Source organism: Hyperolius riggenbachi, chromosome 7, assembly GCF_040937935.1.
Source record: "Hyperolius riggenbachi isolate aHypRig1 chromosome 7, aHypRig1.pri, whole genome shotgun sequence".
NCBI classification, from domain to species: domain Eukaryota; kingdom Metazoa; phylum Chordata; class Amphibia; order Anura; family Hyperoliidae; genus Hyperolius; species Hyperolius riggenbachi.
This window is the reverse complement of record NC_090652.1, coordinates 36,769,282-36,796,525: the sequence shown is the minus strand read 5'-3', so window position 1 is coordinate 36,796,525 and position 27,244 is coordinate 36,769,282. Positions and strand designations below refer to the sequence as shown.

Below are 27,244 nucleotides of genomic sequence, written 5' to 3'. Positions count from 1 at the left end.
AGAAATTTTACTTTATTTGAAAAATGTCAGCACAGAAAGTAAAAAAAAATAAATCATTTTTTTGTCAAAATTCACGTCTTCTTTGATGAATATAATAAAAACTAAAAATCACAGCAGCAATCAAATAGCACCAATAGAAAGCTGTATTAGTGACAAGAAAAAGAGGTAAAAATCATTTAGATAGTAGGCTGTATGACTGAGCAATAGTGGTCTGAATGGAAAAAAAAAAGTAAAGAGACTCTGCAACATCAAAAAGATCCCCTGGGGGGTATTCACCTCAGGTGGGGAAAGCCTCGGGATCCTAATGAGGCTTCCCGGGAATCTGCAGCGAGACCCCTGAGGGATGGAGGATGGCGTGGAAAGCCTCATTAGGATCCTGAGGCTTCCCCCACCCGAGGTGAGTGCCCCCAGGGGACGTTTTGATATTACAGATTCTCTTTAAGGGGTTTTATGCCTGCAGTGAACCTAAACTGAACGGAAAAAAAAATATGTTTAACTTACCTGGGGCTTCTAGTACCAGCCCCCCACAGCCGACCTGTGCCGTGACAAACCGAATCTCCAGTTCCCTGTAGCGACCCTCTGCCACCTGGATTTGCAGCCCTGGTCCGCATGCCTCCTGATCGCACTCCTGTGGACGGAAGCTCCCTGCACATGTGCAGCGCAAAAAAAAAAAAAAAAAAACACTACTGCACATGAGCAGAACACTCCCAGCAACATGAGTGTGAACGAGGGCGCATGCGCAGTGGCCGTCAACTCACCAGTCATCCAACCAGAAGAAGGGGGCTGGAGGATCACTTTAGTGGTGGCACAGGGCAGCTGTAGGGGCTGGTAGAAGCGCCAGGTAAGTTCAAGTCTTTTTTTTTTTTTTTACTTCAGTTAAAAGTGAACCTAAACTGAACATAAGGAAAAGAATTTCACTTACCCAGGGCTTCAACCAAACCCCTGCAGCCGTCCTGTGCCCACAGCGTGCCAAACTGATCCTCAGGTTCCCCCGCCGTGGATACGTTTTGCTTCTGTCGATTGATCAGTCAGTGGGCCACTGCGCCTGCACCACCCTGGCCGCGCACATCCTCGTACGCGTTCACGTCAGCGAACGTGTCCTGTGCAGGCAAAGTAAGGGAGAACCTCGTACTGCGCAGGACACTCTTGATACCATGAACGTGCAAGAGGATGCATGCGGCTAGACTTATCAATTGGCAGAAACGAATCTTCGCCGCGGCAGACGTTCAGTTTGGCAGAACGTTCGCCGCGCCATGGGCACAGGATGGCTGAAGGGGGCTGGTCAAAGCCCCAGGTAAGTGAAGTTTAAGTTCACTTTAAGCAACCAAGAAAGGGATAAAGTTAGAGAGCTGGAGCTAGAGGCAGGGCAGCATCAAGGTGAAGTAGGATATTTCGATGGAACAAGTGTGATTATGCTTGCAATTATAATAAGTCACTACACAGCGCATCGTAATCTTCCTCAAGGTGGCCACTAACGGTCCAATTCCTAGCGAAAAATCGTTTGAGCGATCAGAAATTCTGATCGGATTGGTTGAAAATAATCTCAGTTGATGGGCACAATCAATTATGAACGATTTTTAAAAAAATCGTCCAACTGGATTTTTGTCAAACCAAAATTTGGATTTTCTTGTTGGTTGTGATTGATAGGAAGCAAAGATTGGTTCGTTGATGGTGTAGTGAACGATTTTTCATCTGATCATAATTTCTGATCGCTCTAACGATTTTTCACGAGAAATTGGACAGTTAGTGGCCACCTTAACCACCCTGGCGTTCTGATTAAATCGCCAGGGTGGCTGCGGGAGGGTTTTTTTTAAATTAAAAAAAAACTATTTCATGCAGCCAACTGAAAGTTGGCTGCATGAAAGCCCACTAGAGGGCGCTCCGGAGGCGATCTTCCGATCGCAATGAGCGGCCCTCCGTGTTTCACTTCCCTCGTCGCCATGGCGACGAGCGGAGTGACGTCATGGACGTCAGCCGACGTCCTGACGTCAGCCGCCTCCGATCCAGCCCTTAGCGCTGGCCGGAACTGTTTGTTCCGGCTACGCTGGGCTCGGGCGGCTGGGGGGACCCTCTTTCGCCGCTGCACGCGGCGGATCGCCGCGCTGCAGCGGCGATCAGGCAGCACACGCGGCTGGCAAAGTGCCGGCTGCGTGTGCTGCTTTTTATTTGGTGGAAATCGGCCCAGCAGGGCCTGAGCGGCAGCCTCTGGCGGTGTTGGACGAGCTGAGCTCGTCCAGACCGCTCAGCAGGTTAAGAGAACCTGTACTGAGTAAAATTATTTAAAATAAACACATGATGTAACTTCAAATGAACATTAAATAGTTACCTTGCCATTAGTTATGGTGACCGTGTCCCGCCTTCGGGGTCCGCTGTCCCAGGATGCCTTGCGTCCCGGGAAGCGTCCCGCTTTCGGCAGTGGGACGTCCCGGCCTCGGGATGCTGGCCACTGTAATTGCAACTGGCAGCGGCGTCTATTAGACGCCGCGACAGTTGATAGCCCGTAGCCCAGCTCCAGCCTGCATAGTCTTCCGGGCGGCAGGCAGCGCAGGGCTACGGGAAGATGGCTGCCGAAGCCCTGTACTGGAGACTATTTGTGTATCCAGTACAGGGCTTCGGGCGCCATCTTCCCGTAGCCCTGCTATTCCAGCGCAGGAGACTGCAGGAGGAGCGAGATGGTCCTGGGAAGCAGCACGCCAGCGGCCGGCCGCGTGAGGGGACTTATGTCAGGTGAGTAAATTATTTTTTCTTTGCAGGTGTTATGTTGTCCAAATTGCGTTATTTACTGCTGACATGTTATCCAAATTGCGTTATTTACTGCTGACATGTTGTCCAAATTGCGTTATTTACTGCTGACATGCTGCCCAAATTGCGTTATTTACTGCTGACATGCTGCCCAAATTGCGTTACTTACTGCTGACATGTTGTTCAAATTGCGCTATTTACTGCTGACATGTTGTCCAAATTGCGCTATTTACTGCTGACATGTTGTCCAATTGCGTTATTTACTGCTGACATGTTGTCCAAATTGCATTATTTACTGCTGACATGTTGTCCAAATTGCGTTATTTACTGCTGACATGCTGCACACATGGGGCTTGATTCACAAAGCGGTGCAAACTGTTTAGCGCGGGTGTGCTAAACAGTTAGCACGTGAAGTGCTTTTCGCGGACTTTTGCGTGCGCAATTTGCCGTGATTTGCGCGAATCGCAGCAAATTGCGCACGCAAAAGTCCACGATAGCGCGAATCGCGGCACTTTGCGCGCGCAAAAGTCCGCGAAAAGCACTTCACGTGCTAACTGTTTAGCACACCCGCACTAAACAGTTTGCACCGCTTTGTGAATCAAGCCCATTGTGTTATTTACTGCTGACATGCTGCACACATTGCGCTATTTACTGCTGACATGCTGCACACATTGCGTTATTTACTGCTGACATGTTGCCCACATAGACTATCATTCATGAAAGTGCTGTCGGTATGGAGAATCAGTGCTGGAAAACACCGCTGGCGGTGTTTTAGACTTCTGACTGCTGATTCATAAAAAAAGTATTCAGGTGCGGTAGCAGTGTGGAGATTCCCCGAACTACGCAGGCGGTAGGCAGGCGGTAGGCTTGAGGAGACACGGAAGCTGCCGAGTTGATACATTTCTCCGTGTTCCGATCTACTGCAGCTGCCTGGGAGGTCTGTGTCTCCATTCACTTAATATTGTTATCGCCACGTGCAAGGGAGCGGTACTTCCTGTCCTCATACCGCTTGCGGTGATCTTTATGAATTAACATTTTGCTACATTTTTTACAATAATCACAGCACAAGGCGGTGATTTATCGCTCTGCTCAGTAGTGTCAGCTTTTCATGCTGAAAGAGGCTTTATGAATGCCGAACGTGCTAAGTGTTCGGTAAAGTCAGCTGCGGAAATGCTTTATGAATGATAGCCATTGCGTTATTTACTGCTGACATGTTACCCACACATTGCGTTATTTACTGCTAAAATGTGGCCACATTGCGTTTTATTTTCTGGTGAAATGTTGCCCACATTGCGTTTTATTTTCTGGTGAAATGTTGCCCACATTGCGTTTATTTTGTGCTGACATGTTGCCCATTGCGTTTATTTTGTGCTGACATGTTGCCCACATTGCGTTTATTTTCTGGTGTCTGGGGTAACTGTTGCTGCATTTATTAGCTATGTTTGCTGCTTTGGGGTTACAGTATACTATTAAATAGCATCACACAGTTTCTGCACACCCATGATGCGAATCCTCGTTTGACCACATCATGGCGTAAACACTGCTTTCTTATGCCTCGCTGTTACATCATTACGTTACCTCCGCCCATACAATGTCATGGCCACGCCCATTTTTCAGTGCTACACGCACCGCAGCCACCGCATTTCCCTCTTCATTTTGTCAGAACTTAAATATATCAGTTGCTGTCAGTTATATATCAGTTACTGTCAGTTATATATCAGTTACTGTTTCTTGTTACTGACCCCTGTGGCTAGGGTCTAATTCAGTGCACTCCCTCCTTCCCCTGTATGTGTTTGTCAGCATGCACACAGCTAATCCATTGATAGGTTTGATGCAATGAATGTGTTTGCATGTCTGCACTATGCATGTTACAGGGCCAGAGTTAGGACACCTATGTTTACCTGGGTACTTCTGCGCAGTATAGGTGACTAAGCATAAGAATGCATTCTTCTGTGAAGTAAAACCCCGGATTTTAATTTAGCTGTAGGGATAACGGTTGTGCCTGGATGAGTGAATCTGTGAATGCATTTGTTTGAACATTTGCATGCGAGAGTGCGAAGGGTTAATCAATTTTTGCTGTTTTCTAGCCACACCCCCTTCAGCACCTCCCTTTCCTTAAAAATTTATTTAATGTCCTAACTAGAGGCGATGTGCCTGGATATTTGTATTTTTTTCTTGTTACTGACCCCTGTGGCTAGGGTCTAATTCAGTGCACTCCCTCCTTCCCCTGTATGTGTTTGTCAGCATGCACACAGCTTACGCTGGTGTATGTGCATGGTGCACATGGACACAACGTTAGCTCGCTTGTTCGATTGGTAAGATGCACTGTCTGTCCCAGGAGAGGACGTCAGGATGTGTGCTCCTAATCCATTGAACATTTGCATGCGAGAGTGCGAAGGGTTAATAGATTTTTATTGCGTTTATTTTGTGCTGACATGTTGCCCACATTGCGTTTATTTTCTGGTGTCTGGGGTAACTGTTGCTGCATTTATATATCAGTTACTGACAGGCCCGGATTTATATCACAGGAGCCTATAGGCACAGATGTCCTGGCACCCTAGATTTTGCCCTACATGTACCTACAAATCCACACCGCAAGTGTGCTGGCTGGCCCAGTTGTTACCTCTCCCCTATTTCCCCTGCCTATTGTAAGTATCCACAGGTGCCCCTTAGTATTCTGTAGCCAGAGCTATCTTCAGTATTAAGTAGCTAGAGGTGCCCCCAAGAATTAGGCAAGCTAAAGGTGCCCCCGACCTGAAGGGAGATCTGGTCAGTGGAATGCCGAGACCCAGATGAGTAACCTCCCATTTACATTCCACTCGGGACTCTACATAGGTAAGGAGAAAGGGAGGCACTTGGGGAGGGAGCCGCCTATCCATCATTAGGCGCCTGTAGGCACATGCCTACAGTGCCTTATGGTAAATCCGCCCCTGGTTACTGTCAGTTATAGCTGAGTAGACAACTGATGTGCCCGGTAATGTCCATGTTTCACTATGGTTCAAGTGTGCTAAACAGGAAGCGGTTATGGGGTAATGGCCATTTTCAAAATGGAGGACGGAGAATTCCATTAATCACAGTGGACAAACAGTATGCGGGACAGGAGAAAGAGATTGATGAGTAGACGGTGTTATGTCTGATTCCGCTGCCCGGAAGCTCCCTTCCACACTGAGTAGCGCGCATGCTCAGTGTGAAGTTAATGATGCTGCTGGAGATAAAATACGAAATATCTCCGCTCCCACACCTCTTACACTCCCCAAATTTTCAGGGTAGGGAGGGGACCCCCAGAACGACCTCTATACCAAATTGCAGCCCCCGAGACCCGCTGGTTCTCGAGATAGATTTCTCTAATCTATCTCCTGAACCAGTGGGTCTCGGGGGCTGCAATTTGGTATAGAGGTCGTTCTGGGGGTCCCCTCCCTACCCTGAAAATGTGGGGAGTGTAAGAGGTGTGGGAGCGGAGATATTTAGTATTTTACCTCCAGCAGCATCATTAACTTCACACTGAGCATGCGCGCTACTCAGTGTGGAAGGGAGCTTCCGGGCAGCGCAATCAGACATAACACCGCCACCGGTAAAAGATCCTCAGCCATGGTGGGGGAGGAGAACACACAGCGCCCCCTACTGCTCACCCGGAAGCCGACACATCCATCAGAGACCGTGTTATCCCGGCGGGGGCATGGTCTCCGGAAAGATGGCGGCTCCCTGCATTGGGGACAGTGTTATCTCGATGTTGTGTTTGAACACGCAATCCCTACAGAATACGCTACTGCGCATGCGCAATAGGCCACGTTCTCTGGGAAGATGGCGGCTCCCTTGTGCTGGGGACAATGAAGGCAGCTTTAGGGTAGCCAATCGGACGCTCCACCGGTGGCGGCAGAGCAGAGTGCGGATATCCAGGAGGTGAGGGTTTTAGACGTATTCCTGCCGGAGGCTGGACGCCATTTACTGTGAGTAACGCTGTATACTGTGAGTGTGAGGAAGAGGATTATAATTGAAAGCATAATCAGACGTGTTGCATCTAAATATCTTATTTTATCTTGATGTTGCCCTTTTTGTAGTCTTTAGTGCCCAAGGCTACTGTTAGCAGCTGCCCCCCTCTAGTATAGGCAGCCAGATGGTCCTTCCCCGGAGCAGTGCTTTTCAGACAACTTTTTATTTTAACTCTATGTCCACTTGGATAGTGGAGATTGCACATCAGCACCCAGGCAGCTAACTGGGGTTGAAAAGGTTAATACTGCTGATGGGCATTATGGGGTTAATGTATGACCTGCATGACTTTGCACATGCTCAGTAGCATTTGTATGCTATTTTGTGGGGTATGCTAAAATGTTGGAACACCGCCGCCTCCATAGACTACAATAGGAATCATTCCTATTGAAGCGCTCAGTAACGTCGGCTCCGTCAGAAGACGGAGCCGAGGTTGCTTAAAAACCTAATAATTCGGCCTCCAGCAATCGCTGGAAGCCGAATTATTTCATTCCCCCACTATCCATGGCGGCCTGGAGGGGGAATAGTAATTACATCGGCCCGGAGTTGTGCAGAAGCAGGATCAGCCATATACCGCTGTATCCTGCGCCCAAGTCTACCGGCGCCAATTTCAAATGTACTCTCCTTCCCCCTCTCCAACCTCCAGTATAGGTAACCAGATAACATACTCCCCTCGCTGTCAGTTCCTCTCAGAGGCTCACCATTTCTTTCTTACAACGATTCCCTCCAATTCTGACAAGATTTTATCAAAAAATAATAAAGAAATAGTAAAATTTCTGTAAAAAATAAACAAATATTTATAAAAAAAAAATTCCTCCCAACTTTTTGATATGAGAAAAAGGGACACTTAAGCCATGCCCCTGCCACACCCCTGGTCACGCTCTCACCACGCCTATAGTCACGCATACCATAAAGATTTCATAAGAAAAATGTTTTTTTAATTCAAACCACACTGGTCCTTTCTATCCTGCTTCATTTTCCATCATATTAACATTTTAAAATTAGTTATATATCAATTTAACCACTTCACCACTGAGGGGTTTTACCCCCTGACCACCAGAGCAATTTTCACCTTTCAGCGCTCCTTCCATTCATTCGTCTATAACTTTATCATTACGTATCGCAATGAAATGAACTATATCTTGTTTTTTCCGCCACCAATTAGGCTTTCTTTAGGTGGGACATTATGCCAAGAATTATTTTTTTCTAAATGTGTTTTAATGGGAAAATAGGAAAAATGTGGGGAAAAAAAAATTATTTTTCAGTTTTCGGCCATTATAGTTTTTAAATAATGCATGCTACTGTAATTAAAACCCATGGAATTTATGTGCCCTTTTGTCCCGGTTATAAAACCGTTTAAATTATGTCCCTATCACAATGTTTGGCGCCAATATTTCATTTGGAAATAAAGGTGCATTTTTTTCAGTTTTGCGTCCATCCCTAATTACAAGCCCATAGTTTATAAAGTAACAGTGTTATACCCTCTTGACTTAAATATTTAAAAAGTTCAGTCCCTAAGGTAACTAATTATGTATTTTTTTTAATTGTAAATTTTTGATTTTTTTTTTAATTACAAAAAAAAAAAAAATGGGGAGTGTGGGAGGTAATGAGTTAATTTTGTGTGTAAAAGTCATTTATTTGTATGTGAAAAATGTGTAGGGTGTAGTTTACTATTTGGCCACAAGATGGCCACAGTAACTTTTTGCTTTATTGCGACCTCCAAGCCTCCTTCCGGAAGCTTGGAGGAAGAATAAGGAGGCTGGACACGTGAGTTTCTTCTCACAATGATCGCGCTGCCCATAGGAGAGCAGCGGGTCATTGTGGGGCTTAGATCAACGAACGGGAATGGATTTTCCCGTTCATTGATCTCCGGGCGAGCGGGCGGCGGCGGTTTTACTAGCGGCGGGCGGCGTGTTTACGAGCGGGAGCGCGGACAGCGTCGGGAACGCGGAAAGTACGTGTTTCTCCGTCCCTGGTTTTTAAAGGATGGAAAAAGGGGCGGAGAAATACGTACGCGCGGGGGTAAAGTGGTTAAAGGTTGGGAATAAAGTTTAGAGTCAAACACATTTTTAGTATAGAAATATTTAAATATTACTATTTAATATTAGTATTATTAGTATAATAGTATTTAAATATTTACATAGAAAGAGGGACAAATGAGGGTGACAGAGGGACAGGGCTCCCAAAAAGGGACTGTCCCTCCGAAAAAGGGACAATTGGGAGCAATGCAGGAGCAATCAGAGCCCACCAACAGAAATCTGTTGGTGGGCAGAAAAGGGGTGGGGGGGGGGGGAGCCCTTAAAGAGAAGTTGACAGCCTTATTATCTCAGAAAAAAATACACATATATCCTACCTAATAAAACTCCTGTGTCTCTGCGTCCCATGTCCGTGTGTCCCTGCTTTGCTCTACTGCGCATGTGCTGCAGGGACAGCCGTTGTACGAACGGGAGCAGGACAGTCAGGGGGCCGGCCAAGCGTGCGTGGGTGTTTGTATGCGCGGCGGGGGCGCGAGCGCTCATGCGAGCTGACAGGTGGCTGCAGTGACGGACCTAGAGCCCATTATTAAACGGGCTAAGGTCCCTAGTAAGTAGATAAATACATGCTCTACCTTCATAATATCTGTATTGCACTGTCCATGTTTTGATTTTAGTGATTTTTCTACAATAAAAAAAAAGAAAAACCTTCTTAGCTTTTTCCATTTTAAAGTGGGGCTATTTTGAAGCCAATCCTGATCTAATTTCCTCCCTTACTCCCCTCTGCCTGATTGTGTATGCATTGCCTGCCCTCCACTATAGAAAGTGCATTGTCTCAGCATGAGAAATATTGGCCAATCAGAGAGGTAGTGTTGTCCGGATCATGAATGATTCGGATCTTTGATCCGAATCTCTTTTGTGAGTCGAATCATCTGAATCATCAAAATGAGTGATTCGGATCGCAAAGGGGGCGGGGCCAGGAGCGACACGCCCCTCTCTCAGCAGGCAGCGGGGTCTTGGAAGCAGAGCGGAGATGGATCGCTCTGTTGGAGGGGAGCCAGCCTTGCAGGGACAGGTAGATGAGAGAGAGGGGACATGGGTGCCACTGCCAGATATGTGTAGAGCACACATACTGGCTATAATGTGCTGCTCATTATAGGCTGTCGGTTCCGTAGTTATGCAGTGAACAAATTGGAAACTTTTGACTCAGCTCAGTAACTTTGCAGGCAGCGTGCTGGGCTAGGACAGGGCAGGCACTGTGATTGCTGTGCAATATGATCCTCCTGCACTGCTCTAAACAGCTGCACTTCACTTCTGGGAATGCTTTCTTTCACTGTGCGATGTTTGCATTCAAAGTATACAGATGAACATATAGGTGAAATATATGTAAAGCATATGATTGCAGCATGTGGGTATTGTGTGCAAACAAACATTTCTGCTCCCTGCTTGTCCCTCCTCCCTTCTCTGTCCATTCCCTGCCCTCTGTCCATCTTCTCCCCTTCTCTGTGTGTCCACCCCCCTCCCCTTCTCTGTACACTGCAGGGAAAGACCTGTCCTGCTATTCATTTCACCCCCGAATGCTTCCATAGTAAAATGATCTGAGATTCGGATCAAAGATCCAGATCTTTTCAATGATCCGATTTGAATCATCCGGATCATTGAAAAGATCCGAACTTTGCATCTCTACAGAGAGGAACAGAGGTGTGGGAGGGGAAAACGGGAGGGAAAGAGGCTTCAGCCAATCGGGCTACATTAGTTAAATCTGCAGTGGCCTAAATTGTAAAACATAGCCTTGTCACCAGGGCTGTAGAGTCGGAGTCGGGGAAAAAACGCACCGACTCCGACTCCTAATGGATTTAAACTGTAATTAAAATAGAAAATATGATAAAATGTTCTATTTTTCTGATAATAGTCATCATAAATAATTTATACATACAGTAATAGCTGTGCTTAGTCCACAAAAATGAAATAAACCAATCAAAATTAGTTACTTGTGCTGCTTCAATAAAGCAGTCCCCGTATTTTTAAAGTCAGATATACACATCTGATTGTGACTGTATATATGATGTGTACACAGGAATCTCTTATATATGTTACGGCCAGAACCCGAAGTCTGGCCACTTCGGGTTCTGGCCGGTCAGTATGCGAAGTGGCCGGCTCATGCGGCCAATGTGTGAAACGGGCTTCAGTTTCGGACTTTGGCCGGCCAGAACGCGTTGTGACTTCACGTGGCCGGCCAAGTCCCGAAGTCCCGCTCACCGCCGCCAAGAGGCCCCGCTCACCTCATCCCCTGCTGCGGCTGCCGCTAACGTATTCAGACCTCCGATCAGGGCGACAGTAGCAGAGAGACAGAGAGAGGCATAGCAGCTGCCAGCCCAGCTCACGCGAGACCCGCTGGACCCGAACACTTCAATGCAGAAGTGACGTCATTAAACACTGCTTCTGCATTGGAAGTGTATGGGTCCGGGCGGGTAGCGTGCGCGCTGCTCTGCCTTTCTCCGCCTGGTGGTCGCCCTGATCGGAGGTCTGAGTACTTAGCGGCAGCAGGGGATGAGGTGAGCGGGGCTTCCTGGCGGCGCCTCCTGCAAAGCTCCCCCAGCCCAGTAAAGCTCCCCCCAGCCCAGCAAAGCATCCCCAGCTATGCAAAGCCGCCCCCCCAATCCCCCCCAACCATGCAAAGCGTTTCCAGGCACGACCAGCCCAGCAAAGACCCCCAGCCATGCACAGCCCCCCAGCAAAGCACCCACCACAGCCATGCACAGCCCCCCCCCCAGCCATGCGCAGAACACCCTCAGCCATGTACAGCCCCCTAGCAAAGACCCCCCCCAGCCATGCGCAGAACACCCACAGCCATGCACAGCCCCCTAGCAGAGCACCCACAGCCATACACAGCCCCCCAGCAAAGCACCCACCACAGCCATGCACAGCCCCCCAGCAAAGCACCCACCACAGCCATGCACAGCCCCCCAGCCATGCGCAGCACAGAACACCCACAGCCATGCACAGCCCCCTAGCAGAGCACCCACAGCCATACACAGCCCCCCAGCAGAGCACGCACAGCCCCCCAGCAAAGACCCCCCCCAGCCATGCACAGCCCCCCACAAAGCACCCACAGCCCTGCACAGCCCCCAGCAGAGCACCCCCAGCCATGCACAGCCCCCCAGCAAAGCACCCACAGCCATGCATTCCCCCTCATCTGTGACTAATCACCACTGTAATTTGATCTCTCCCCTGTGTCACCTGACTTCCACAGCAGAGCAGGTAATTTAAAAGCACAGGATGTTAACAATGTCTTCTCCCAAGAAAGCAGGATGTAGACACACTGCAGATTTATTGCAGGATTTGTATCAGCTGTAATTAAGAAATGCTTTTCTTTAAAAAAAAAAAAAGATTAGTATGCTGTATCTTTTAGAGCAGAGCGGAAGTGCCATTCATGATGCAGGACAGGACCCGAGATGCTCTGGGATTTCTGCGTTTTGGACTTTGGCCGACTGACTTTGGCCATTTCTAGAACTGGCCGGCCAATGTCAGAAATTCCCAGCATTTTGGACTTTGGCCGACGTCAAATCGGCCAGTTCTAGAAACGGCCGGCCAATTCTAGAATTGGCCGATTTCTGGTTTTGGCCGTAACATATATATATATACTAAATAACATCTATGTTGTAAGAATAAAGCCTGATGTGTAGCCGTGTCACTAATAGAGATGGTCAATGAGATGGAAATAATTCTGTGTTGATTCTGATTTATGCAAATATATGCACTCCCTTTGCTGATGAAATCAAATAATTTGATATGTTGTTAAAATTTGGTTTGGTGACTACAAATTAAATGGTACCTGAGAAGGATGGGTTTTTTTTATACATACCTGGGGCTTCTTCCAGCCCCCTTCAGGCTAATCAGTCCCTTGCTGTCCTTCTCCGCCACTTGGATCTTCTGCTATGAGTCCTGGTAATTCAGCCAGTCAGAGCAGTCTGGCCGCATGCCGCTTCCACAGCCAGGAGCGTTCTGCACCTGCGCAATAGTGCTGCGCAGGTGTTGTACGCTCCCGGCGGCGGAGTGTGTGCATGCACACTACTCCAGACTGGCTCAAGTACCTGGACTCATAGCAGAAGATCCAGGTGGCGGAGGAGGACAACGAGGGACTGATTAGCCTGAAGGCGGCTGGAGGAAGCCCCAGGTATGTATAAAACTTTAATTTCATCTGTCTCAGGTTTACTTTGTTACACAGTAGTACTATACTCTACATATGCACTCCCCACAGAGCTTCAGGGAATCCACTGAGAATGTTGTGCACATTGAACACAGAGGTGTTGTCTGTCACCCATAAACCTGGTTCAGATTGTGCATGAAGAATGTGTAATAGAGGAAGAATCTCCTTATTTCCCTGCAGAGTACCTGCACATCACTCTTACATGTACCCACAGTTACATTGCCTAGGACCTGATAGATGTTCTTTGTTCCGGTCTGTACCTTTTACTAGTACTCTTACCAAGGACTAGTTTTAGTCTATGACTAAAGGGAATAAATATGGCATATGTGTGTCTACATATATATCCTTCTCACTTCAGTTGTCTTTTAAAATTCTTAAGCGTTGGCAGTTAAGAGACGAATTTCATGTTACATACTTTCAATCAACAAGATTGTAATATGCAAATTAGAGGACTCTGAGTCGGTGGAATCCTAAACAGAGGAGTCGGTGGATTTTTGTACCGACTCCACAGCCCTGCTTGGCACTAGGGAGGTGTAAGCCTGCGGTCCTCAAGTGGTTAAGGTACCTATACATCTAGCGATGATGGGCAGATTAGACCAACAGACAAATCTCTCTATAATTGAATCTGATTGATTAGAGAGAGATCTGTCGGCTGCCCTGTTCAGGAATTGGCCTGTTACACCACATCCCCCGTCTCACTGACCCGAAGCTGCCACCCTAATGTTTAATCTGGCCCCCCCTCCCCCCGGTATCCAGTACACTCTATACATTACCTGTCCATGGCCTGCGCTTGCTTCTGTGCTCCCTCCACTGTCCATACAAGCGCTGTCCAAGTCTGTAACTTTCAGTAGAAGACAAATCTTTTGGAGCAGAGGCAACATTTTGACACTACTGCAAATTTTTTATTTTTTGAAGTTGGTACCACAAAATTCAACCTTTGCTATCTTTTTCATTTTTTTTCTTTTTGGTTAGTGCCCAACTACATTCATTTTCAGTCATTAACAGTTGTGTTTCTGTCCTATTTTTCCAGATGATGCTGAAGTTGTAAAGACCAGGATAAACAAGCAGAGGGGGAAGTAGAAGTTCTTTGTCCGCTATACGGCCTGTAAGTAAATGCTATTTCTTTTACAACAATCCTAGTCCTCTTCATCTCAAGTCTGCTATGTTTCCCATATGTAGAACCCCTGTGCCACTTAATTGTCGTGCCTTATCACCAGGGCTGTGGAGTTGGAGCAATTTTGGGTACCTGGAGTTGGCGGTTTTATTGACTTCGGAGTCGGTTGATTTTTGTACCAAATCCATCACCCTGGTAAGTATTAGACCAGTGATGGCTAACCTTGGCACTCCAGCTGTGACAAAACTACAAATCCCATCATGCCTCTGCCTTCCCAAGTTATGCTTAGAGCTGTTAGAGTATTGCAATGCCTTATGGGACTTATAGTTCCACCACAGCTGGCATGCCAAGGTTAGCCAACACTGTATTAGACTAAGGAGTCGAGGAGTTGGAGCCATTTTGGGTGCCTGGAGTCGGAGGTTTCATAAACTGAGGAGTTGGATGATTTTTGTACTGATTCCACAGCCCTGTTTATCACCTTGTGGCTGCAACTGCAAAATCTCGCTTCCACGGCGGTCTCCATCTTGCTTTTTGCAAATTCAGGATGTCGTGCCCCCCCCCCCCATAGCAACAAAAATGTGTTGCTATGAACAAAATGGAGATGGTACACTGAAAGCTGTATTATCAGAGTAATCTGTATTATCAACAGACAGAGGGGATGCTAGCTTGGAGACTAGTGACATGTCTGTATAGCCTGGGCCTCGCACTGTCGATTGATTGCCTGTCCACCTCAGCTGACTGTCCTCCTACGTGTGCACAAGGCTCTAGTGACAAACGTATTATAACGCCATCGGTGAGCTGGGCCGCTGAAATATCTGGCCGTGTTAAATACTATTGCCCCTCAGAGTCGTAGCAACTCGACAGTTGATTCGGGCTCTGGCAAATGCCAGAACCCGAATTGCGCTTTCGGGGGGTTGGGCGCACTTCAGCATTAGTGCTGTCGCAGCGCCAGGCTTCAGCACTGAGCACCGAAACCACCTGCTTTGCTCTAAGGATATCTAACACTTGCCCCAGGCGCTCTCCCCCTGATTTCTTATTGTTATGAAGCTGTGTTTAATGAGATTGCTTTTTCCACAGTGACCCACCAGAAAAACGAGTGGGTGGACAAGTCCCGCCTTGTTCTGTCCACACCAGTAAAGGAAGAGGACACAGACAACATAGAGGACCAAGATATGGCTGAAAATGGAATGATGGATCAGATGCCAGAGGATGAGGAGGACAAGCTTGAAATGGAGGTAACACAACTCTGCATGCAGGGACGTTGGTGTACATCCACTGATAGCGACATCACTGTACCCTGAAATATGCATAGCTGTTGTGTGGACAGTTACCTGAGACGGGTACATAGTATCCAGGCATCGGGCAGTTTGGCGCAGGGCGAGCCAAATGACGGCTTTCTCTGCTGCCGCTAAACACCCAAGTGGCGTTAAATACTATTCCCCCTCCAGGTAGCCATAATTCAGGGTCTGGAGATCCCCAGAGCCACAAATTACCCATTCAAGGGAAGCGCAGCTTAGCATTGCTGCTATGAGGGCGTCCAGCATCGGTGCCGAAATAACCTGCTTGGCCTGAGGCAGCTAATTAAATACAATTTCTGCTACCTAAGGTACAAAAGTATTAACACACACACACACACACACACACACACACACACACACACACACACACACACACACACACACACACACACACACACACACACACACACACACACACACACACACACACACACACACACACACACACACACACACACACACACACACACACACACACACACACTCCCCCCCCCCCCCCCCCCTACCTGTTTTGCTGCCATTTTGCAGGAGCTGAATCATTTCTGGCAATATATAGTACAATATATAGTACACTTTTCCAACACACAAGAAGGAAAGCTCCACTTGAATAATTATTTTCCACTGTCAAATCAATTCCAAGCAGTAAAAGGACACACTCACCGACTCCACTGACTCTTATAATAGGAGTCAGAAGCGCTGCGAAGGGTCTCAGCCCCCTTCCTGGCTGCGTGGTTATCAACTCTGATCCACAGGATATGTGTTCCTCTATTGATTCTGCCCTCCCCCCTAAACCGAGGGACAGTGCAAGATAACAGGTTCCACAGCACCAATAGTCAATTTACCTCAAATGAAACATAGTGCTCCTCATAGCGTAAAAATGTTTACTAAAAAGAATATGAAAGTTAAATCAAAAGCGGTGCAGGTTTGTAACAAGCATTGAGTTTTGCCCGGGCTCTCCCCCATGCTCTGCTCCAGATCAGCGATACACTCAGGATGCCAGACCTCCGTGCTGCAACTCACTCTCACTAATTCCTTCGCTACGTGTTTCGTACATCAGTGTTCATCAGGGGCTCCTCGGTATAAACTGAAATAACTATTGACTTACTTAACCTCCTTGGCGGTAATGACGAGCTCAGCTCGTCCATTACCGCCGGAGGGCGCCGCTCCGGCCCCGCTGGGCCGATTTAGATTTTAAAAAAAAAAAAAAACACGCAGCAAGCACTTTGCTTGCTGCGTGTTGGGGACGATCGCCGCCGATCCGACGCATAACGGGCCACCCCCCAGACCCCTGCGCAGCCTGGCCAATCAGTGGCAGGCAGCGCTGCGGGGTGGATCGGGATTCCCTCTGACGTCACGACGTCTGACGTCATTCCGTTCGTCGCCATGGCGACGGGGGGAAGCCCTAAAGGAAATCCCATTTAGAACAGGATTTCCTTATGGGCAAGCACGCCGGCGGCGATCGGAGGGGTGGGAGGGATGCGGCACGGAGGGGGGAATCATGTAGCTAGCGCTAGGTTAGCTACATGATTTAAAAAAAAAAAAAATACTGCTGCGCCTCCACCCTGGCGCATTTAATAGAACGCAAGGGTGGTTAATGCAGGTTTTTTTTTTTTGTTTTTTTTTTAACGGAAGTAACTTTTAGAATTCAGCTAGTGCACATGCAGTCTGCGTATTCCAAGTTAGCTCAGATTCAAGGTCAAGCTCGTGATGTGGTGAGACATGTCTATTCTTACAGTGACCCTGAGACTCACATGAATCTTGTGTACTCGAAAAATCAGTGTATAAATATCCTCAGTAACACACATACATAGAGGTATCCTATTATCGTATATGGCTTAGAGAATGAGACTCTTGATCTCAGGCCCCCGAAATGAAACTTCAAAAGGTAGGAAAAAGGATTCGGGCACCAACTCCAAAACTTGCAAAAGTGCAACACCTTTATTTCATCCCCATCATCCCAACACACATTGCAATAGTTAGCCTGAAAGCCACTTCGCAAGGCAAAAGGACCCTCTTCGTCAGAGGCAAGATTATTTTTTAATAATCTTGCCTCTGAGGAAGCGGGTCTTGTTGCCTGCGAAACAGCTGTCAGGCTCTCTATTGCCATGTGTGTTGGGATGATGGGGATGGAGTAAAGGTGTTGCACTTTTGCAAGTTTTGGAGTTGGTGCCCAGATCCTTTTTCCTACCTTTTGAAGTATATGCATCTGTTGTCCGGAGGCACAGCTGCCTGCACCTGCTGCCCCCTAAGCCACAGTGCAATCTAGTGCTGATCTATCACCCTCTGCTACTCCCCAGAAATGAAAGTTGGGTAAAGTATCTTTTTAATTCGTGTACTTCAGACGACCAAAGCTGTTAGATATTTATTATGTTATTTGAATATTTCTTATAACACTGTTCTATGTAATTTTTTTCGTATACCCGTATTTTTCGGACCATAAGACGCACTTTTTCTTCCCCAAAAGTGGGGAGAAAAAGTGGGTGCGTCTTATAGTCCGAATGTACAGACAGGTCCCCCCCCCACAATGCCCGTGGCAGCTGTATCTGAAGTCCGGCGTCTGCATTCAGCCGCGGCTTCCTGTTTTAAAGCTGGGGACTGAATTAGATCTACAAGTCACCTGTGCATTGGGTCTGGAGCGGAAGAGCGGTAGTTACCGCGATTATGCAGGGCACTGTGGAGAGGCAATGATTGGGTCACTGCTGCAGCTGTCAGCTCCTTACCCGATAAGAGGGCTGAAGGGTCCGTGCAGTTCCCCGTCAGATTGGCTTCCTGATTCCTGCGCATCGATAAGAGGGAGGACGAGAGGACAAGAGCTGCTGGGTCTGTGCGGTGTCCCGACCTGGGCAGCAGTGAGAGCGGCAGCTGCAGGGATGTCAGTCTGCGGGTCCGTGCGGTGTCCTGACCTGGGCAGCAGTGAGAGCGGCAGCTGCAGGGATGTCAGACTGCGGGTCCGTGCGGTGTCCCGACCTGGGCAGCAGCTGCAGGGATGTCAGTCTGCGGGTCCGTGCGGTGTCCCGACCTGGGCAGCAGTGAGAGCGGCAGCTGCAGGGATGTCAGACTGCGGGTCCGTGCGGTGTCCCGACCTGGGCAGCAGTGAGAGTGGCAGCTGCAGGTCCGTGCAGTGTCCCATCGCAAGGTCCATCCTCCTGAGCGGAACTGTTGAGCCAGGGAAGAGGGGAAGAAATCCGTGGGTGCACACTAGTGCACCCTTGTGATGGAACACTGCATGGACCCGCAGACTGTCATCTCTGCAGCTGCCGCTCTCACTGCTGCCCAGGTCGGGACACCGCATGGACCCAGCAGCTCTTCTTCTCCCTCTCACCGATGCACTGGAATCGGGAATCCAATCCGACGGGGCAACACACAGATTACTGCTGCCTCTAGCCCTTATCCTCCACTCCTCCCGCTGGCTACAGCCATCCACACCACCATGCTGGCTCGGCCGCCAGTCAGCACCAAGACCACCCAAGGAGTCAGGCTTCCAGGTCACATCTGTCCTCTAGAGCCCTGGAATTGTCCACTGTCACTTGCCAGAAGACCAGCACAGCACCAAGGATATGCCTCCAGATCCCATGGCTTCCCAGCCACATAGTGACGAGCATGATTGCCAGCCAGTGTGCCAGGGCTGCTGCAGGTAATGGGGTCAGTGTGCCAGGGCTGCTGCAGGTTATGGGGTCAGTGTGACAGGGCTGCTTCAGGTTATGGGGTCAGTGTGACAGGGCTGCTGCAGGTAATGGGGTCAGTGTGCCAGGGCTGCTGCAGGTAATGGGGTCAGTGTGCCAGGGCTGCTGCAGGTAATGGGGCCAGTGTGCCAGGGTTGCTGCAGGTAATGGGGCCAGTGTGCCAGGGCTGCTGCAGGTAATGGGGTCAGTGTGCCAGGGCTGCTGCAGGTAATGGGGTCAGTGTGCCAGGGCTGCTGCAGGTAATGGGGTCAGTGTGCCAGGGCTGCTGCAGGTAATGGGGCCAGTGTGCCAGGGTTGCTGCAGGTAATGGGGTCAGTGTTCTTCTGATCGCCTCCTGCGGCCAAAAGTAACACGGAAGGCCGCAATGAGTGTTTTGCTTACTTCGTCGCCATGGCGACGATCGGAGTGACGTCATGGACGTCAGCCGACGTCCTGACGTCAGCCGCCTCCGATCCAGCCCTTAGCGCTGGCCGGAACTATTTGTTCCGGCTGCGCAGGGCTCGGGCGGCTGGGGGGACCCTCTTTCGCCGCTGCTCGCGGCGGATCGCCGCAGAGCGGCGGCGATCAGGCAGCACACGCGGCTGGCAAAGTGCCGGCTGCGTGTGCTGCTTTTTATTTGAGGAAAATCGGCCCAGCAGGGCCTGAGCGGCACCCTCTGGAGGTAATGGACGAGCTGAGCTCGTCCATACCGCAAAAACATATTTTTGTTGCCTCAAACATTCTGTAAAACAGAATTTCTGAGAATGTGGCGCTACATCCATATCATCAGAAATATATTGGTCAGGGGGAGGAGCCACATTGTGACATCATCTTACAGAGTTCAGTTCCACATGCCAACAAACGCTGTATCTTAGACTAGTCCTGAAGGGCTAAAAGTATACCTGAATTGAAAATAAACTGATGCTAGAAACAATTGAGTTTATTGCTCTAATCCTAAAAAGGATTCTCCTGGAATCTCATTCTCATTTTTTGTTATTATTTTTATTTCAAAGTTTTAAATGTCTAGGTTTGAACTGGTAATGGGTTTGAACTACTGATTGTCCCTGATACACTTTTTTTTTTTTTGTTTATTTTGCTTCCACACAGACCAATCTTGAGCTATCAAACTTTTTATCGGCCCCTTTCAGTCAGAAGTGTTTTTTTCTGCCACAAGAGTTTTATGACCTATAATTAGTTATAAGGGAAAGTTATAGAATCTAGCTTCCCTGGCTGCTTCACCACTACATTTGAAGGAGAACATAGGCTAGATCAGGCATGGGCAAACTCGGCCCTCCAGCTGTTACGGAACTACAAGTCCCACAATGCATTTGCCTTTATGAGTCATAACTGTGGCTGTCAGACTCCTGCAATGCATTGTGGGACTTGTAGTTCCTTAACAGCTGGAGGGCTGAGTTTGCCCATGCCTGGGCTAGATCCAGCTTGTCTAATATGCTTTTGTGGTCACAGATGCACAGGTATGGTCCGCCCATGCCCTGGAGAACAAAGCCACTTGCGCACTGCTTTTTCCTCTGCATGAGAGTCTTTATTCTACTGGGCATGTGCGGATTGCACTTGTGCATGCCCAGTACTAAATGGACGGGAGCATGGCCAGGAACAAGAGAGTTCTAGGCAGCAGAGGTGGGCTTGTGGAGGTCTGGGAAGCCTCTGGACTATCCAGAGGTTTCCTTTTACTTATTTAAGTAGCTGCAAGAGACTCAACAGCTTGGAGTATGCCCATCCTCCAGTAGTACTCGGGAAACCAGTAGTTGAGGCCATGTTTGTTGAAGGCATTGCAGCAGCCTTCTGACAGGAAAAATAGTCTCTTGTGCCATGATAATGCTCATCTCCTACCATTTCTTCCACATGTCTTCCCTTCCCTACAAAGGTTGAGGCCACTGAAGATTTAGAGAACAGCCTTGAATCTGAGTCAGAGGACCATGCAGAGGAGTCTGAGGACCATGCAGAGGAATTGACATGTCCGTTGTGCAAGAGTCACTTCAAAGACCCTGTTATTATCAGCTGTAGCCACAACTTCTGCCGCAGCTGCATAGAGGAGGCCTGGAGCGGTCAGGAGTCATTCGTCTGTCCCGATTGTGAAACCGTCATGACTGAGAAGATGTACATCGCCAACCTGACCCTAGATAACTTGGTGAGGAAGTGGATTAGTACCTCAACTGTCAATTCTCCGGTGACACCCATGACAATAGAAAGGACCATGATCCACGCAAATTGCCCTGAGCACGATGAGAGGCTGAAGCTCTTCTGCAAGGATGATGGGATTCTGAGCTGTCTTATCTGTCGGGACTCCCTGAAACATTCCGGCCACAACTTCCTGCCCATCCCGGATGCCGTGGAGGTGTACAGAGTAAGTGATGTAACATCACCCCAGGTCGGAAGATTGTGCTGCGGGTATTTTGTGTTTATGTAATTAGTGGTGTGCTCTCTTTAGACGCAGCTATCGGCAGTTACGGCACCTCTACAAGAAGCTCTGAAGGCGACCAGGCAGCTGAACAGCAAGCAGAAGGAGAAGATCCAGCAAGCCAAAGTAAGAGACCACATTTTCTCCATCGGTTATATGGGACACTTGAGGATGCAGCCCGCCCATCTCCTGTGGAAACACCTGACAAAAGTAAAACAAGGTTAAATAGCCCCACCCACCCATTGTCAGTGGGTGAATTTAAAACCCAAATCATTTGTGTTAAAGGTAATATGGGAGGGATATCGCTTGGAGTTTTCTTTTCTGCCCAATGTTTGTGAACAGTCTGCCCAATGATCAGGAAAAAGCCAGGAGTTTAGACCAGGAAATTCAAAGATAATTACCGAAGAAAGTAATTATGTCAGCTCCCGTGGAAGAAGTATTCCAGGGTTATTCCTCCTACATCTTCCTGGTGTCGGGATCTCAATAGTCCCATATTTAGACGACCTTTTGATTTTTGCTCAGACAGAGAACCTGGTCCTAAAGCACGGAGGCCAGGTCACTCTGTTGCTATCACAACTCTGTTGGATAATAAATTACCCTTTTACCCTCTCTTCTAAGGCCCACTCAAGTGATCGTGTTCTTAGGGTATACAGCAAACGCAGGATGTTTCTAATGGAGAAGATCCTAAAGCTTTAAACAGGTCAGATCTGTGCTGGAGGCTCCATCGGGGCCTCTCAGACAACTTATGAAAGTTCCAGGTCCGTTGACAGCGGGGGGGGGGGGGGGGGGGGGAGGTATACAGTGAAAGACAAGGGTGGTAAGACACAGATCTTCCAATTTTCAGGCGCTCCGAGAAATCCTAGAGGCTCTACAAGCTTTTCAGCATTTAGTGATGCACAGGCATGTACTAATATTTTCAGACAGTGTGTCAGCAGTCACTTGCATCAACAAGCAAGGAGGCACCAAATCTCAAGAACTGATGGCTCTCTGTGCAGAGATTTTGTTTTTGGCAGAACACAGAGTTCTTACCATAGCAGCATAAAGGGGACTTTAAACTGGGAAGCAAATCACTTAAGCAAACATCAAGTGGACCAGCTAGTGGGAACTCCACCCAGAGGTCTTTCAACTAATAGTCAGCAAGTTTGGGCTCCCAGAAGTGGTCCTGTTCGCTTCCAGGCACAATGCAAAGGGGAAGAATTTCTTCTCCATTCACAGGTGCACAGAATTACTAGGGCTGGATGCTCTAAGTCTCCCATAGCAACTGGGTTACATCTTTCCCCCTCTGGGTCTCCTTCCCCAGGTTCTGGAGAAGATTCAGAGGGAGGAGGTTGAGGTAATACTTTTTGCTCCAATATGGCCCAAGAGAGCGTGGTACTCCACTCTATTAACATTGTTACGCCAGCCGCACTTCTCCCTTCCAGTGAGAGCAAATCTACTGAGGCAGGGGCCCCTTCTTCATCCCAAACCGCAACCTTTTCAAGTTAGCAGCCTGGATCCTGAGAAGGTAATTATGAGGAGTAAAGGTGTTTCAGATAGAGCGATCAATACCATTTTGAAGTGTCGCAAACTGGTCACTAAAAAAATATACAGAAAAATATGTAAGGTTTATGGGTCCTGGTGTTCCTCGCATGATAGACCTCAGGAAGCCTTAAAGAGAATCTGTACTCTAATATTCTTACAATAAAAAGCATACCATTCTATTCCTTATGTTCTCCTGTGCCCCTCTGTCCTGTTTCTGTCACTCTCTGCTGCAATCCTGGCTTGTAATTAACAGTTTTAGGCAGTGTTTACAAACAAATGACTGGCTTCTAACCAGAGTATCATAGGCTGAGAACAGCTTACTGTGTGATTCATGCAGAGCTTGGAGGGGGTGTGTAAAGCTTCTGCCAATGACAAGCACAAGCACATTCCACACATTCCAGCCTCTTGCCGACAGACACGACAGAGGAAAGAAGATAAGAATTATTACAGAGACAGTGCAACTAGAAAAGGTTGCAGTAAGACAGACCACATCAGAACAGGTATAGGAACTTATAGAACAGAAAAAATAAGGCTCAACATTTTGTTACAGAGTCTCTTTAAAGGACTTCCAAGGGGAGGCATAGGATCTATGTTTTGCTCACCTGAGGTTGCGATCATTACGGGCGGCCAGTGGGGACACCGAGGAGAACTGCGGCTGTGGTGAGGGAGTGAGACGGCTGCTGGGGGCTGGAAGAAGCCCCAGGTGAGTAAAACACAAATCCTACGCTTCGCCTCTGAAGTCCTTTTAGTTCAGTATTACAGTTTTTTTTCAAAATCGTCTAGAGAAACCTCTTTCACTTAGTATGCTCAAGATTCAATATCCAGCACTTTTGATCCTCCTGGATGGGCATTTGGCACAGGAGGAGTTGGTGAGAAATGTTTTCCGTCCGGTACAGAAAGTGACTCCAGTGAGAGAGAAAAGTTTTCCCCGGTAGGACTTGTCCTTTGTGCTTAATTGTCTATTTAGGTCACCATTTGAAGCAATATCTGAGTTTGAGATTATTACACGTAAAATCATATTTTTGGTAGCCATCACATCGGCTAGAAGACTCTGTGCTCTACAGGCCTTGTCAGTAGGATCCTTTCATGTCAATTTTTCAGGATAAGGTGGTGCTGAGACTAGACCCCTAATTATCTTCTGAAAGTATCTGCAGATTTCCACAGATCACAGAATATAGTCTTGCCTTCTTTCTGTGCCAGTTCTCCATGTGCTAGGTGGCTCTTCCAGGCTATAGCCCTAGCGTATTAGAAAGAGGCTCTCCTCCTACAAGCCTTAAAGCTAGGTCTACACGTAGCGATCCGGCTTATCAATCGAGCCGCTGATGCGGCTCGATTGATGAGATCCGACAGGTCGAATCTCGCCACCGCCGATTCCCTACTCGTTCCCCACGAGGGGACAATGGCAGGGAATCGAGCGGAAGATAAGCGGCCCCGGCGAGGACGAGGGCGGAGCGAAACCGGCGAGCGGGGACGTGGCAGGTACGCGGAAGAGGCGATCCGGCGGCTAATCGAGCTGCCGGATCACTACATGTAGATTAGGCTTTAGAGGCCTATTCAACACGTTCCTTAGCAGCTTCATGGGCAGAAAGGGAAGGGGCCACAGTCAGTCAAATCTGTCAAACTTGGACCAATCCCTTAAAGTGAACCTCCAGACTAAAAATCTACTCATCAGCACTTAAAAAACTTGTTTTTTCTTTAACAGTTTCACAACATCAGAACTATGTTTCCCTTACCCAAGCCTCATTTTTAGCTGCACAGAAGAAAACTGCCCGTGCATTTTTCCCCTGATGCTGTGCAAAGCATGATGGGATTTCTGATGTTGTTCTCATTCTGCTGTTTTGGTGCAAGTTTTTTTAAATTTTGAATTTGAGACTTGAAGCCTAGCGCGCAGCTGAGAGGGGTGGACACAGGCAGAGCAGTGCTTTTCAGCGCAGGTAGAATTGGGCGCAGCCGTCGCCACCATAGACTGTAATTGGAATTTCAGCTATAGCAGCGCTCAGTGAGTAACGTCGGCGCTGTCAGAAGACGGAGCTGAAATTGCTTTTAAAACACAATAATTCTGCCTCCAGAAATAGCTGGGAGCCAAATTATATCATTCCCCCCACTATCCATGGTGGCCTGGAGAGGGAATAGTAATTAACACGGCCCAGACTTGTGCAGAAGCAGGATCAGCCATATACCGGCTGTATCCTGCGCCCAAGTCTACCAGAGCCAATTTCAAATGTATGCGACACAGGGCAGTTGGAACTGTGTCTTATGCTCCCTGTCACCTCCTTTCAACCAAAAAGATGACTTCCCCATGACAAGGATGGCTGCCCTCATGAAATCACCAACATTTGCCTGTTCTTTTAAAACAGGGTGGGTAAGAGATTACGTTACCTATTTCAATTAACATAACTAATGTAACTTAATGACAGTATGTTTGTTTAGGCTGAAGTTCCCCTTTAACATTCATCAAGCATTATAGAGTGGACATCCTATCTCAACAGGATTTGTCATTTGGCAGAAAGGTGCTTCAGGCTGTAGTGTCACCTTCTCCCCCCCCTTGCTTATCTCTCCAATTGTCCCATATAACGGCTAGAGAAAAGACTATTTAAAGAGACGCTGAAGCGAAAAAAAAATTATGATATAATGAATTGGTCGTGTACTATGAATAATTACTAGAAGATTAGCAGCAAAGAAAATATTCTCATATTTTTATTTTCAGGTATATAGTGTTTATTGTAACATTGCATCATTCCATTCTCTAATATGTGCAGATTACACAACACTCAGCATTCAAAATGTTTCTTTCAGAGCAGTCTGTGAACTAATGACCTCTCCTCTGGCAGAGAAAAAGTAAATTGTTCACTAACAGTTGAGATAATAAAAGTCAGAAGACAGCCCTCTCCACGACTTTCAAAGTCGTAGAGCTTAATGGCTTTTTTGCATAGAGATAACAACTGGAGTTTCTTAACTCTTCCTGTACTGGAAACAATTAGACTGATGTATCTGATCTTAATGTTTTATTTCTTAGCTGTGCTACACATACAAATCATAATATCATTTTTTTTTTCCCGCTTCAGTGTCTCTTTAAACTTAACAGCAACGGTATAGTTGTTATACGGGACAGTCTCTATAACCCATCCCTTTTCTTCTGCACCTTTCATGTATTGAGAAGTATAGGTGTGAATACAGTATGTGGTGTACTACTCGTCCTCTTCTCCTGGTGTTTCTTTGGTAGCTACTTTCATATGCACTGAGGAGCTGGGAGAGGGTGGGGGCTATTTAGCCTATTTTTACTTTTGTCAGGTGTTTGCACAGGAGATGGGTGGAACCAGATCTCCAGTTGTCCCATATGATGACAAAAAATACTGTTACTGTTTCGTTTTTTTTTTTTTTCGCAAACTCTTAGCAGACCACAACCCAAGGAAAATTGTGGTGTCTTTTTTTTTTTTTTTTTTTTTTTTTTTTTTTTTCCCCCTGCAAACTCTCAGCAGTGATAAATCGCTTAATCCCAACCATAGACCTGGCTTCATCAGGGTTTGCTTTTATATAGTAAGTAAACAGAAAAACTTTATTATAGCCAACACAGCTGAATTCAACATAACAAAAGCCCAGTAGTTAGAACTGACGACCCAACATCAAAGACACTTCTAGCCCAACACCCCCCCCCCCCCCCATTCTCACACATACCCAAGCCAACATCCGCGCAACTACCATTCCCACATCAAGCTCACTCATCCCCCCCAGCCATCATATGTGAGTTGCTATGCAATCAGTTCCTGTGATTACAGGACTAAACTGTCCCAGAGTTGTTTTCTGGCCTACCCCTTAGCTGGAGTGGCCCTCTCATTAGCCTCATCCCCCCTCATCCATCAGAAAGAACACTATTACCTCCCCTCATTCTCATAGGGAAGGGGAATCTAGGCCTTTCCACTCTCTTATAACGAGTTTTGTCTCAATGGAGGCACCTAATTCTACCCATGATCCAAAGATTGCCAGATTAGTGTCAAAGACCTTTCCGCGGTTTGAATTGCAGAAGGCTTTTACCTCCCTCCAGAAACTTCTCACCACAGGGCTCTCCCACATCACATGAACCAATGTGCCGGGCAACCTTTTGCATTTCCAACTTAGCAACTAAGCCAGTTAAGTGATTGGCCCAATGATGTCGCTGTGGTCCCACCCACGAGACCATCTGCACCAGTAACTAAGTGGGCAGCTGTAATTGAGAGGTCTGTACACCGCTCAGCAACAACCATGTCGGGAGCATCTCTCATCCAGCTCTTCATGGGATCCGCAGCCTGCCCAATCCACAGTCTGCTCGATGCCTCCCTCA

The 27,244-nt window shown here is 47.7% G+C and overlaps 1 protein-coding gene across 3 annotated transcripts in view; it reads left to right on the top strand.

Moving 5' to 3' along the window:
- The first annotated feature begins 6,310 nt into the window (after positions 1–6,310).
- LOC137524256 (E3 ubiquitin-protein ligase TRIM31-like) overlaps positions 6,311–27,244 on the top strand; it is a 73,080-nt gene continuing 52,146 nt past the window's right edge. The window contains exons 1-5 of one of the 3 annotated variants that reach the window (XM_068243916.1): positions 6,311–6,642; positions 13,943–14,017; positions 15,104–15,261; positions 20,872–21,351; positions 21,436–21,531. In XM_068243916.1, the coding sequence (XP_068100017.1) occupies positions 15,199–15,261; positions 20,872–21,351; positions 21,436–21,531 (639 nt within the window). In that variant the 5' untranslated portion in view covers positions 6,311–6,642; positions 13,943–14,017; positions 15,104–15,198. Of the gene's footprint in view, positions 6,690–13,942; positions 14,018–15,103; positions 15,262–20,871; positions 21,352–21,435; positions 21,532–27,244 lie in introns of all 3 variants that reach the window. The other 2 variants (XM_068243914.1, XM_068243917.1) reach the window with 2 other exon arrangements.